Source organism: Apus apus, chromosome 7, assembly GCF_020740795.1.
Source record: "Apus apus isolate bApuApu2 chromosome 7, bApuApu2.pri.cur, whole genome shotgun sequence".
Classification (NCBI taxonomy): domain Eukaryota; kingdom Metazoa; phylum Chordata; class Aves; order Apodiformes; family Apodidae; genus Apus; species Apus apus.
This window is the reverse complement of record NC_067288.1, coordinates 26,591,102-26,604,644: the sequence shown is the minus strand read 5'-3', so window position 1 is coordinate 26,604,644 and position 13,543 is coordinate 26,591,102. Positions and strand designations below refer to the sequence as shown.

Below are 13,543 nucleotides of genomic sequence, written 5' to 3'. Positions count from 1 at the left end.
TTTTTAAATATTGTTTCCTAAATTCTCTTTGTTTAGAACTTGGCATGTGTCCCAGCAAAGCATAGTTCTGTGGATCTGTGTCATAAACTACTTCATGTAAACTTTACTAGGCATTATTGCTCTTGTTAATCCAGTTCATAACAGGGCTGCACAGTTTAACTCAGAGTTTGCAGTGGTAGCAGTGCACACAGAGGGCAGCAGCACAAAGAGAGAGAGGTCTTTGGAGTTGTTTTTCAAAGCTTGCCAGAATGCCTTGTTCATGACTGATGAATATCATTGCAATTTCCAAGGTGCCCTACTGCAAAAGATTATTTCAAGGAGAATTCCCACCACTGGAGTTGGGCTGTGCAGTGGCTACAGAAAAAGGTAATTTGGATATAACATGAAGGAGAAACTGTTACTTTGTTTACAATGAGAATTACGAAATTTCAGCCCTCTGTATGGCTTCCTTGAGATGACTCTACAGACAAAACACAAGCTGCTTCACTTTCTATGCCCCTTCCCTGGAGGTGTTCCAGGGCAGGTTGGATGAGGCTTGTGCAGCCTGGTCTGGTGGGAGGTGTCCCTGCTCATAGCAGGGAGGTTGGAACCTGATGGTCTTGAAGGTCCCTTCCAACATTAACCATCCTATGAGTCTGTGCACCCGAGGGGCAGTGGCCTCTCTGACTGCATTAAAAGTCTCTGTGCTCCAGATCTATAGCTCAAATAGAACTCGTATGGAAATTTTAGGGCTTTCTTGGTGTTTTTTGTGCAGATGTCTGAACATTATTGGGCTCCACAGAGTAATGTATCCAACGAAACCTCAACTGCAAAAACCTTCCAGCGCACGATTTCAGCACAGGTATGTGTCAGTCTTGGGAGACAGTGTTAAACTTGAGGTATTTCCTTTTTTGCTTTTCAGTTAGCATCTTGCAATGTTAGCATATTATAGTGCATAAAGACCATTCTCCCTCTAGAAGCCCAGCCCCTCTGCTTGTTCCTGAAAAAAAACTAACCCTTGAATGATACTAGTCAATACCTCACAATTAACCTGTGGTGACTCAGCTGTTTCACTACAGCAGGTATATTGTTTCAGAATCTACTTTAAAAAAAAGATACATGAAATGAAGGTATCACCATGGCCTCTGACACTGTCTTGGACTGTTTCCAACTCAGGACACGCTGGCCTATGCCACAGCCTTGCTGAATGAGAAGGATCAGTCTGGAAGCAGCAACGGGTCAGAAAGTAGCCCAGCCAACGAGAATGGAGACAGGCACCTGCAGCAGGTAACAATAAAATAAGGCCAAGTTCCTCTTGTGCTGCTCTGTTAGGCAGCTTGTTCCTGGGGCTGGGGTCAGAACCAGCAGGGAATGCAGCCACAATCGTTATGGACCTTAAAAAAGTAACGTGCCGTATCTTTCTCTCCCTATCCCTCGTGTGGATTGAAAGGGCTCAGAGTCTCCCATGATGATTGGTGAGCCTAAAAGTGACCTTGATGATGTTGACCCATAGAGGATACCTGATACCTACACAAGAACAGATCAACTCCAACGTTTGATACCTGGTACCTACTGAAACTGGAGTCCTGTTGCTTGTGCTGTTAGAAGAGTCTGGAAGTGAAGTGGCTTTACAGGATCGGAGGCAATGCCAGAGGAGGTTGGTTCCCTGAAACCTAAAAGCATCTTTTAGCCACAAAGGCTTCAGACCTAGAAAACTGCTCTAGAAAACTGCATCTTCACCTGCAGTAGCTTCTGACAGTCCAGACACCAAAAACAGTTTGTCAAGAAGATTTTATCAAGTACACAAGCGCTAGTGGTTGAATTTTTATGTGAACATGAAATGAGTGAATGTAAAACTATTGCTTTTCTGTGATGCTGCAAAAAAAAATCTTTTGGGTTTTATACAGGAATAAATAAAAAAAAAAACAAAACACAAAAACAAAACAGACTGCCCTTACATATGGAGGGTAAATTTTTAATCTTTCTGATAATATTGAATAGGAATATTCAAATTTCTGTAAAGATGTGTGATGACTTACATTTCATTGTAAAATATTAGTTACAGAATGGGTTTACATAAGGACTTCTGTATTTAATATGTCTCCCTTCTAATTAGTAAAGCTCTTTATGAAAAAGATCAGCAGGATGCCTCTGTAAGGAGAGTGTTTCCTTACAGAATGGTTTTGTCAAGGAGCTCTGGAATGGGTTGTCTTCTCTGGTACCCTTCCAAAAACCACAGACAATTGGGAAGGGCAAGAAAAGAAAAGCTTTGTTCTCTTGGTATGCAAGTGTTTATTATGGAAGGATGTTGGTGAATTAAAAAAAAAAAAAAGTGAATGAGTAGTTTAAAAGAAAAAAGCACTTTAAGATGGATTTCTCTTGCAGTTTTACTCATGAAATTTTTTTAACCTTTGGAGACATATTGAATAAAATGTCGTCTCAATCATGTGATCTGCAATCACTTGCTTATGCTTTGAAATTACTGAGAAAGTTGGTATTGGTTGTATATGATGAATAATAATTCCTTAAGTGAGTTGAGGACACTGTTGTGCAGATTTTATAGCAATTTTAACACGGGGAAAGAATGATTTGGCTTTGTATTTTCACTTGACTCGGCAGTGTTTAAAATATCACAGCTCTTTTGATTTGCTCGTAAACAACTGGAAGCCAGTTGTGATGATTTGAGCAGTTTTGTTTCCCATGTCAAGTGCAGTTCAGTGATTTCTGGCTCTTTATATAAGCTTCTTTTGTGCCAACTAACTCTTCATCTTTTGTACATTTTGCGTTTGTCACATTTTCTGCACTGCTTTTTTTGCCTTTATTTATGGATTCTGCCTTACTTTAAAGAAAAAAATGATATTAACAACCATGCACAGAAATGGGGGACATCTTAAGGAGTGCCTGGGTACCTCCAGAATAGGTAAATTTGCCAAGTTAAAGGCACAACCAGCCAAAAAGTGCCTTTTTTTTTTTTTTTGCTTTTTTTTCTTTTTACATGCTGTTGTGGAAACAAGCAGCATTCAGCTTTTCACTGTTGTGCACTAATATTGAAATTAACCAGTCATTTCACTGTTGGAAAGTCAACATCAGGTCTGATTCCAGCTGTACAGCTTTCTAACTTATTGTGGGTTAAGAGAGTCGTTGTCACAAACTGCCCCTGCAAAGGAGTAAGGAAAGGTGGCATCGTGGTGAATCCCTCACTTTCTTTTCCAAACAAGGTCTTCGTAGACACATGGCAGAGTTAGCATTTTATAAATGTTTCTGATGAAATGTGATGGGACATTTTAAATGTGATGTTTTAAAGGAATTTTGAAGAAATCATTTCTTACGGATTGCCCCTCCTTCCTTCCCCCACCCTCAACACTTTCCCAATGGGTCCCAAATCGTCACAAGAAGTCAGTACACGGTGGTGGAAGAAGCTGGTCATGTTCCTATGCCTTGGCACCACTTGTCACTTCAGGTTCCTGTTATTTCCTATGGAAACAACGTCCTCGATTACTGCCCGCCCAGAGAAGCATTGATAAGAGGATTGCAGCAGGATGGCTCATCACCACTGTACATTTGAAACCAATACAAACTTTTTCATGGTTCTGCTCACGCTTGTACAAAGTCAGTGGTTATAATTTGCAATAAGATGATACTTGGTCAATTATTTTGGTTTCCAGCTGCTGTCATTTGAACCTGCTGAAGATTATTTTTTGGGAAACAGAGTTCAACAAAACTAGTTTTTGTGTAAATGGTGATGCATTTCTATGTTGTAATTTTTACTGCCAATCTTTTTGGATGAAAATGTTTTTATACAGCTTACAAAACGTTCAGTGAGGAGCAGCTGCAGCCTGCCTGTGAACACTGGGGGAGATACTGTCTGATTAATACATAGACATTTGGCACTGGAAAAATAGGCAGTCTTGATGAACAGTCTTGGGATTCCTGGTCAATGGAATAAAGTTATTCCTTTCACAGAAAACTAGTGTAATCTTTAGTAGCCTGCGCATACACTTGCTACGCTGTTGTCTTGTTGATCTTCTTATCTTGTAACTTCATAGGCCAGTCCTGCGGGTGATAAGCTCTGTGAGGTTGCCCTGATTGCCATTTTGGCTCCTGTCCAGAGTAAATCAAAGCAGCCAGGTGGCCCTCGGAGCTGCACTCCTGTGTTTCCTTATGCTGGGGCATGTTCCCCTGCACTGTCAAGATTTGTTTCTCTGGGCAGTTTCTTCTCCTGCCCTGCTTAGCAGAATGATTTGCCCTGGTCACGCTTGCAGTCATGGATTAGCCAGATCTGTGTGTCAGATACAGCAGGATTTGTGTGTGTCAGATGCATCAGGATTTGTGTGTCAGATACAGCAGGATTTGCAGGCAATCTGGACTCAAATGAACACTTCCCCACTGGTGTGAGGTGCAGAGGGCAGGACACGAGCTGCTGGTGTTCTCCTGCCCACCTCTGTTGCCTTCATAAGCTGGGAGCTGCCACCTGGTTCTGCCTTCTTGAAAGTGCCTTTGTCCTCCCTCCTAAAGTCAAAGAGTTTCTGTTTCAAGCCGTGCTCTCCACTGGCCGTGCCAGCCCTGGGAGCAGGCACTGGGTCTTGCAGACCCTGTGCTGACAGGACTGTCCCCATGTACTTGCTCTCAAGGCTGCTCTCCTGAACGAGAGGCTTTCCTGTCTACCCACCAACAAGATACTAAGCAAGGGCTAATTTTTTAATTGTTCCTTCCCACTAGGCTTATTCATGCTCGAGCTAAGTCGTGAGAGATCTGGTTTATTGTGCATGGAATGTGCTCACACCTTCTGCTGGGAGCTGGCAGGTGAGCAGGCAGCAGGATCATCCTCTCTCACAGGGAAGTTGGAAGAGGTAAAATACCTGCTGTGTGTTTTGAGAGGTTCCAGCCTAGTAAGGCTGCTGAAAAATTACCAGCTGTGTCAAAGCCATTCAGGAGCTCTTAGGCTCACATCCCTTTTTCTATTCCCTCTCTGTGCAGATTATAGCTGAGAAAGTCACGGGCTGTAATTATGTTTGTATTTATAATATATAATTATGTAATTATGTTATGTAATTACATGTTTCCATTAAGGTTGGGCTTTTGCCATCTTTGGGTAACAAGTTAGAAATAGTTTAAACCTTTCAAAGTGGTGCTTCCCACTGGGTCTCTGTCTTCTCTTGCAAATTACAGCTGGAGTAATGGATCTGTAAGGGGCCATTTGGTGGGGGAAAACACCCAACCCAGGACAGCTGGAGTTTGACAGGTTAACCTGATGCTTGAGGTATTGAGCTTTATTTTTTCATCTGTCCTCAGGTAATACCAGACAAATTGTGTCTTGTACTACTAGGAGGCTACTAACCACCCAAAAAAGTGAGACTCAGCTGTGGGGGCTTCTGTTACTTCTCAGCCTTTGCTGCTGCGCATCTGTGCTTTGTCTTCTTTTTGGGGCTTCGAGGCTTATCAAGTGAAGTCCAGTGTTACTAGCAACAGAAAGCACAAGAGCATGTGATGGTTTGTTTCCATAACTGGAAGCTCTTGTCCTATGCCACTGTTTTAAAAACAAAGTTCTGTGTGACAACAAGGCTCAGCCCCTGGTCTCTGTGCCAGCCCTGGAGCTCTGAGGTGTGGGCAAGGGGAGGGTGCTGGCCTCTGAGGACGCCACCACTCTGAGGTGGTGGCCCATGGCTGGCTCACTAATGAACAGAGCTCATTTGGGGGAGCAGCAGCCCTGCTGGATGGATTCCAGCTCCCCTTCCAAACTGGTTCCCTGTGGGGATGCATGGGAAGCCAGACGATGGATCAGATCTGCTGAGCAGTGGTCTATGAGTTTTATTTTACAGAGACATTTATAAAATGTTTATTTATAAAATTTCAAATAAATATTTAAGGTACAAATATAAAAAACAAGGTACTATGAAAGCTTTTTTTTTTTCTTTTTTAAAGCGATTACAACCAGTTCTACATGACTTGAGAAGCCCTAAAAGGGAAACTCTTAAACCAGGACAAAACACCAGCAGATCATTAACTTTGACTTAACAACAAAAAAAACCCACCAACAAAGCAATTGCTGACTCTGTAGCAATGCAGATTAAAATCTAATTAAACAAGCAGACTGTTTAAACTAGAGGCCTCACACTTGACTACAAATTAAGCAAGTCTCTTAGGTACATAAGTAGGCAATTATAAAACTCTCCAAAAACAGCTAGATTATTATTTTCCACATGCTAAGCAGCAGAAGGTAACATCTAATGAGCAACTAAGCAGGAAAGAAAGGAGCAACTGTCACCACAATATTGTTCTTTTTTCAAGGTGGTGGTATTGTCTCGGGTGGGTGACAGCATGAACAAAGAGCCTCGAGGGGGCTTGTACAGTCAGGGTATTTATAGAATACCCTGGTGGTGTGGTGGGGAAAGGATGCTGGGATGAGTCCTGTGGTGGAACAGGACTCTGGCTGCACGGGAGCTGCTTGGGGAGCTCTGGGTGTGAGAGGGTGGTGAGGTTGGAACCCACCATGGCAGCAGCCCCAGCGTTTGGTCAGCAGCAGCCCTGTGTGGGAGCATGGGCCGTGCTGGGAGCAGCCACTCAGCCCTGGGAAAGTAGCAAGTCTGTGACATGGCTGTGCAGCAAGTCACCCATCCCTGCTACGCCGGGCCAGGCCAGCTGGGTCTCCGGCTCCAGCCCCTATGGGCGGGTCCGGCAGCAAACGGCGATGGCTGTAGCTGCGCTGCTGCCTGGGACACGGGCTGCCACGCAGGTGTTGTCCACAGCGTAGGCTCCCATGGTGCCGGGGCTCTGGGAATCGGTGTTGCAGCCTGTCAGCACCCAGCCGTCACCACAGGACACCGTCACCTAATGGGGGAAAGAGGTCAACCCCCACAGGTCAGCAAAGGGGCAGGGAGCCTGCCCACCCTGATGGTCTGCAGGGTTCAGGGTGCAGGGTGATGTGGCTGAGCTGCTGGACCCCAGCCCGGGGGCTGTCCCATTGCAGGTGGGTGCCTGGGGACACCAGTGAAGGTCAGGGTTGGGGCTGCAGTCAAAATGAGATGCAGAAGCCAACCCCAACCTCTCACCAGAGTGGCAGAGAGATGAGCAGAGGTGGGGACACCACCATGGCAGAGGAGCAGGCATCATCCCTACCTTCTCTGCAGAGCCCAGGGACGTGTGCTCCTTCACCCGGCACTCGAGGCCTGCAGCAGGGCAGCACAAGGCATGTGCCATCACCTCTGTCCTCCCAGCACAGTGCCTGGGCCTGCTCCCCAGCCCAGGGACAGGTCTGCCACTGTCACCTGACACTGCTGCAGGGGAGTGGAAACGGCAGCCTGCCGAGGGGAGAGGGGCTGTGGGCACAGAGGGGTGTGGCAGCATCCCAGCACACACGCAGGTGCTTAGGGATGTCCCCACTGAGCCCTGAGCCTTCCCAGCCTCCATGCACACAGCACAGGACCCTCTTCCCTGTCCCCGCAGCACCCACACCCACCCTCCTAGCTCCCACTCCCGGAGTTTTTTCTGGGAGAAAGAAAAACTACACCCTGGGTCATCAGGGTGTTGGCTGGAGGGTCTGTAACTGGCCGTGCCGGGGGTTACCGGTCGGCCCGGGGTCCCGCGGGGGGCAGCCGGAGCCCGCAGCTGCCGGGGAGCTGGAGTCGATCCGGCCCTTGTCACCGGGCCAGGTGCAGCACCTGGCGATGGCAGAGACCCCCCGGGCCCGGGGAGCGCCGCGGGCCACGCACCGCTTCTGCCCGCCCTGCTCCTGCAGCGGGGCAGCACCGCGTCACCAGGCTGCTCGGGGTCTGGGGACACCCCTCCCAGGCCGGCAGGCAGCCCAGGGGCAGGACTCGTGCTCACCTCCAGGTGCTCCCACAGCCGCCCGCCGCTGCTGGAGAAGCCGGAGCAGCCGAGCATCTCCTCGGAGCTGGCGCAGCGAGACGCGGCCGTGGAGTCCCGGGACAGCCCCGAGCGCGCCGACCACACCGAGCGGCAGGACAGCTGCTGCTCTGAGAGCGGGCAGAGGGGCTCCGTGGGCAGGGGGGCACCCACAGGGGCACCCACAGCAGGGACTGGGATGCCAACAAGGGCTGGCAGGTTTCCCCACAACCCTCTGGTGGGGCCCAGGCACCCCACGCACAGCTGAGGGAGGACATGCCCTGCTCACCCACCACGCTTTCAGCCAGCACTTCTTCCCTGGGTGAGGGCAAAGCACTGCTGGGCAGCCTGCAGGCAGCTGGGGTCCTTACCTGTGCCCAGCCAGGTGGGCAACCTGGCCTCACTGTTGGGTGTCTGGAGCCGCTGCTCCTCAGGGAACCGCGCCATGTCCATGACATTCTTGGCGGCAAAGTGCAAGAGGTGCTGACGGAGCTGGGTGACGCTCAGCTGGGGCTGGGCACTGAGCAGCATGGCAGCCATGCCTGCCGAGAGCCAGGGGCCGTGCTGAGAACCAGGGGACACACAGCCACCTGCACCCAACTCCCCCAAGCAACACAACTCCAGAGAGACGAGAAGGATCCACACACACGGGATGCAGGAGCTTTGTGCAGGCTGCAGCACCCAAACCTGCCAAAACCATGGCACAGGGGCACCATGGCACACAAAAATGTCCCCAGCAAAGGCAGCCCTGCTGCCCTGTGCCTGCAGGGACACATGCCCAGTGCCAGAGAGCCCTGTTGGCCACCCCAGCTCACCTGCCACATGTGCAGCTGCCTGTGACGTCCCGCTCCGCGCCGTGAAGCACGTGCTGCAGTGGCTGGAAGCGCCAATGATGTCGTCCCCGGGGGCAAAGAGGTCCACACAGGGGCCGAAGTTGGTGCCCAGGGTGCCCATGGAGGCTGGCTGGTCCTCACTGTTGGTGGCACCCACCGTAATGACCTGCCAGAGCGGTGAAACAGGAGGATGCGGGTGGGATGGGTGTGCAGCCCCAGCCTGCTCAGCTGGATGAGCCATGGGAGGTGTCAGTGGGTCCCTGCACATCCCCACACCCCAGAGAGCCCACCCAGCCCGTACCTCCGGCTCGGCTGCTGGCGAGTACAGGCAGGCGTCATCCTTGTAGTTCCCAGCAGCTGCCACCACCACCACCCCCATCCGCACCACCCGCCGGCAGCCGGCGTTCAGCACGCGGCTGCGGGACCCAGCCAAGGGCAGCAGAACCACCAGAGGCAGGCGGGGCTGAGCCTCCAGCCTCGCCTTGATGAATTCCAGCCCTGAAGGGGGATGAAATGAGGGACAGGGCATTACTGGATCTGGGAGTCTTGGTAGATTATTCATGAGCCAGCATCGTGCCCTTGCCGCCAAGAAGGCCAATGGGATCCTGGGGGTGCATGAGGAAGAGTGTGGTCAGTGGGTCGAGGGAGGGCATCCTCCCCCTCTAGTCTGCCCTGGTGAGGCCACATCTTGAATGCTGCATCCAGTTCTGGGCTCCCCAGTTCAAGCAAGACAGAGAACGACTAGAGTGAGTCCAGAGCAGGGCAACAAAGATGACAGGGGGATTGGAGCATCTGCCTTATGAGGAAAGGCTGGGGGACCTGGGACTCTTGAGCCCAGAGAAGGCTGAGGGGAGACCTTAATAATGCCTGCAAGTATCTAAAGGGTGGGTGCAAGGAAGATAGAGCCAGATTCTTTTCAGTATTTCCCAGTGACAGGATGCGGGGCAATGGGCACAAGCTGGAATATGAGAAGGCACTTCTTTATAGTAAGGGTGACAAAGCACTGAACAGGCTGCTCAGACAGGTTTTGGAGTCCCCTTCTCTGGAGATATTCAAGACCTGCCTGGATGCAGTCCTGGGGAACGTGCTCTAGGGGATCCTGCTTCAGTGGGGCATCGGACTAGATGATCTCTAGAGGTCCCTTCCAACTCTGACAGCTCTGTGAATCTGTGATGGTAGGATGGGGCGACAAGGCAGGGGCTCCTCCCCGGGGCACAGGGTGACTCACCGAGCAGGGTCCCGCTGATGGTGCCCTTCCCCTGGCAGTTCAGCACGCGGAGGCTGTGGATGGTGGCCCCTGTGGCCACGCCGGCATCGTGCCCACCCAGCACCCCGGCCGTGTGGGTCCCGTGGCTGTCACACCTGCTGGCCTGGCACAGGCACCACAGTTTCACACCCCAGCCCACTGCATCAAAGCAGGTTTGCAACACCAAAGCCTCCTCCCCAGACCACCCCACCAGCTAAATCCCGTCGCAGAATAAACCTTCAAAATATTTTAGGGTAGGGGGAATATTCAAAAATCATCAGGAGAAAAGCTGGCAGAAACGAGGGGGGGATGCAGGCAGCTTTCCCGGGGCTAATGCTGGGCTCCCCTCCTGCCCAGCATTTTGCCATGAGCCAAGTGACTCTCCTGTCCTGGGAAGGCCCAGAAGCCAATTCAAGGGAATGCTCTTTCCAGGCTGCAGCATGCTACCCCTCGGAGCTCACCTGCCTGTGAAGGTGGGTGCTGTCCTCCTCAGGGACACTCTCAAAGCCCGTCACAAGCACCCTGCCCTGGATCTCCCGATGGGTGCTCTGCACGCTGGTGTCCAGCAGATATATCTCTACCAGGTCACCTTTATCTACCAGGGATGCAGCCGGGGGGAAAGGCAACCACCACTGCCATCAGCCACCTGGGATGCTCCCAAAACGCAGCTCCAGACACAGAGTGGTGGGGCAGGGGGATATCCCCATGCCCTCGAAGGTAGGAGTGTGGAAGGGGTCAGCAAACCCTTCCCTGAACCCTCGTGTCCTCCCCCCACACCCCAGGACTTACTGGGAGGGCTGTAGGCACCTGAGCTGGGCTGTGGTGGCACGATCCTGCCCAGGTTCCAAGGGGTGCTCTGGGCAAAGACGTAGGCGTCCTCCTCGACATACTCCACGTGCGGCAGCTTCAGCACCTGCCGAGCGGAGTCACAGCGCCCAGCCTGGTGACAACACTCCTGTCCCCCCTCCAAGGCCGGCGCTGCCACCGCCCCACCACTACCTGCCACCCTGGGACCCTCGTACCGTGTCCAGGACGTCGCTGCTCATCTCCACCAGGAATGCGGGCAGGAGGTGGAAGACGTGCAGCAGCTGGGCCGGCTGCCCCCGCCGGGCCGCCCGCGCCTGCAGCCGCCGCGCCGCGCCCCGCACCTCGGCCGCCCCGCCGCCCGCCCGCAGCACCACCAGGAAGCGCCCGGGAAGCCGCCACGACGCCTGCGGGGACACGAGCGCTTGGGCTGGGGACACAGACGGACACACAGACAGACACACACGCGTGGCCTCCGTACGTTCCCCCAGCGGCCCGCGCTCCTCACCTTGGCGGCGCGATGGAAGGCGGCGGGACCCGACGGGGCGGCCCCGGGCGCGGCTGCCCCCGCCTCGGCGGCCACCAGCGCCAGCACCAGCGCCACAGCCCACGGGGCCATCCCCGGCCTGGGGCCCCCGGGGGGCGCCGGGGTGATGGGGCCGCCGAGCCCCCCAGCAGCGCGGGGCAGCCCGGACCGCCGAGCCCACCGAGGAGACGGAGCGAACCCACGGATCCCCCTGCGCGCCCGCGGAGGAGCCGGGGGCGCCTACGGAGGAGTTGGAGCGCACCCGCGGAGCCCGCTGCGCACCCGCGGAGCCCGCTGCGCGCCTGCGGAGGCTTCGGAAGGCGCAGCGGAGGTTCTGAGCGCACCCGCGGAGCCTGCAGAGCGCACCCGCGGCTCTGCCCGGCGCGTTGCGGGGGGGTCACGCCACCAACGCCGGCCCCACCGGGCGGGTTAACCATGAACGGGGCGGAGGTCGGCACGGCGAGGGGCGGGGTGGGGAGGGGGCTGCAGCTCCAAATCCCCCCCGGAGCCCCCGTGCACCCCTGGGGGCTCTGGCAAGCAAAACCCGGACGCTCAAGGGCTTTTTTCAGAAAGGGGTCAAAGCTTTTATGTGCCTCTCGCTGGCTCACTTCTGAGATACATTTCCGTGGAAGCTCCTGATCCTGTTGAGGTATTTTTTACAGAGTCGTCACACACGGCAAATACTATTTTTCCAGGAGGCAGCTGGTGTTTTCCCGTGGCTCTTGCCGCTGTTTCCCATCTCTCCCACAGCGCTGGGCTCCTGTCCTGCCCCAACATCCCGGGTGGCCTTTGGCAAACCCCTTCCCTGCTCCCTGCTTTTGAGGGAAAGAGGGGTTTCATTTTTAATGGCTATTTATAAGCTCCTCAGAGCTTAAATGTTTTATATGGGTGTATATGTTCTATACGGTTGTGTACGGTTTATAGGGATATGTATGTTTTATATGGATGTGTATGGGTTTTAATGAGACTTCAAATGGGTGCCTTCACCCTGGGGTAGGTAACTGGGGAACCCCACTTGCCATCCATTCTGCCTCGGTGAGCTGTCATCGCCAGGGATCTGTGTCCAGCAGGTTCCTCATGGGAACAAGTCTCACTCCTGATTTTCGGCTCAGCTTAATCAGATGTCACTAAATCCTCCTGGAACAGGGAGCCGATGCTTCAGAACACCTTCAGGGCCACGGAACACCGGGGAACCCCATTCCAATGGGGACAGCCTCCCTCTCCCCGCAGAGCTGCTCGCTTCCCTCTTGCACAGGGGAGAAGCTGTGGCCCAGGGAAGGATGGAGAGAGCCCAAAGCGGAGGGGGTGGCCAAGCCCCCCCCTGCAGTCACTCCTGCACCTCCCTGTGCTGAGCAACCCCGAGCTCTTGGGATCCATACCCAGCCCCAGTGCCTGTGCAGGGAGTGCGAGAAACGCTCAGCCTCGGAGCTCTCTGGAAGGAGAGACTATCTGCAGCAAGGTAATTCTTTCCGTGGGAAAAATAAAAATAATGTAAAAAATATATTAAAAAATCAGGAATAGCTAAAAACTTGAGCCATGTCGAGAAGAGATTCCTTTCCCATCCTGGCACACAGGGGAGCTTCCAGCAGCAGCCGTGCCCTCCGGCTGTGTCCGTCTGTCTGTCTTCCCTGCATCCCCACTCTTCTGTTTCGGGGCATCCTAAGGAGAGCGCAAAAAAGGCAAGCAGAAAAGACCCCCACTAGGGGACGAAGGCGTCTAAAGTACCCTCGAGGGGTAGGAGGATTAATTGAAAAACAGACAAAGCAATAGACAAGTAAGGGCTGCACCAGCCGGGAATCGAACCCGGGTCGCAAGAATGGGAATCTTGCATGATACCACTACACCACTGGTGCGCTGCGGCGGGTCCCTCGGCGGGCGGGAAGGCCGGGCGGCGCGCGCGCAGCCCTCGCCCCGCCTGAGGGGGCGAAATGGCGGGGGCTGCCCGGGGGGAGGCCGGGCCCTGCGCTGGGCCGCTCCCTTAATGCCATGCAGGAATGTCTCGTTTCTCGCAATGTTTAACCATGGCCGGCGCGGGAGAGGCTGGAGCCTGCGGCTCCCCGCGGCCTTGGACCCCAACGGTGCTTGGCTGAGGCGTGGGGGGACCTAGACCCGGGCCCCCCCCCTCGTCTCAGCCCACTCCTTTGCCCCTGCGCAAGGGAAATGCTTTTGAAAATTAAGTTTGCTTGGCCAAAAGTGGAAAACTTTCTTCACTGAAGCGGTTCTGAAACGGGCTGCCCAGGGCAGCCACGGAGCCACCGTCCCTGGAGGTACCTGGAAGATGGGTGATGTGGAGCTCCAGGACGTGTCGTAGTG

At 53.4% G+C, this 13,543-nt stretch overlaps 2 protein-coding genes and 1 non-coding gene across 5 annotated transcripts in view; 1 reads left to right on the top strand and 2 right to left on the bottom strand.

Annotated features, from left to right (window-relative positions):
• Positions 1-3,946, top strand: part of USP24 (ubiquitin specific peptidase 24) — a 61,270-nt gene extending 57,324 nt beyond the window's left edge. For all 3 annotated transcript variants that reach the window (XM_051624413.1, XM_051624412.1, XM_051624411.1), the window contains 4 exons: positions 291-366; positions 755-841; positions 1,156-1,266; positions 1,430-3,946. In XM_051624413.1, coding sequence (XP_051480373.1) covers positions 291-366; positions 755-841; positions 1,156-1,266; positions 1,430-1,492 — 337 coding nt within the window. In that variant the 3' untranslated portion in view covers positions 1,493-3,946. The remainder of the gene's footprint in view (positions 1-290; positions 367-754; positions 842-1,155; positions 1,267-1,429) is intronic.
• Positions 3,947-6,639: 2,693 nt separating this feature from the next.
• On the bottom strand, positions 6,640-10,961 carry PCSK9 (proprotein convertase subtilisin/kexin type 9). The gene is made up of 11 exons (XM_051625227.1): positions 10,923-10,961; positions 10,690-10,813; positions 10,362-10,495; positions 9,883-10,024; positions 8,956-9,152; positions 8,637-8,820; positions 8,193-8,363; positions 7,804-7,952; positions 7,543-7,708; positions 7,096-7,277; positions 6,640-6,807 (listed from the first exon to the last, which is right to left on the bottom strand). Exons 1-11 carry the CDS (start codon positions 10,944-10,946, stop codon positions 6,640-6,642), a joined length of 1,641 nt encoding a protein of 546 aa, XP_051481187.1. The 5' UTR covers positions 10,947-10,961.
• A 2,051-nt stretch (positions 10,962-13,012) lies between these two features.
• On the bottom strand, positions 13,013-13,083 carry TRNAG-CCC (transfer RNA glycine (anticodon CCC)). Its single transcript has one exon. It is a non-coding gene; the product is annotated as a tRNA-Gly (tRNA).
• Positions 13,084-13,543: the final 460 nt, after the last annotated feature.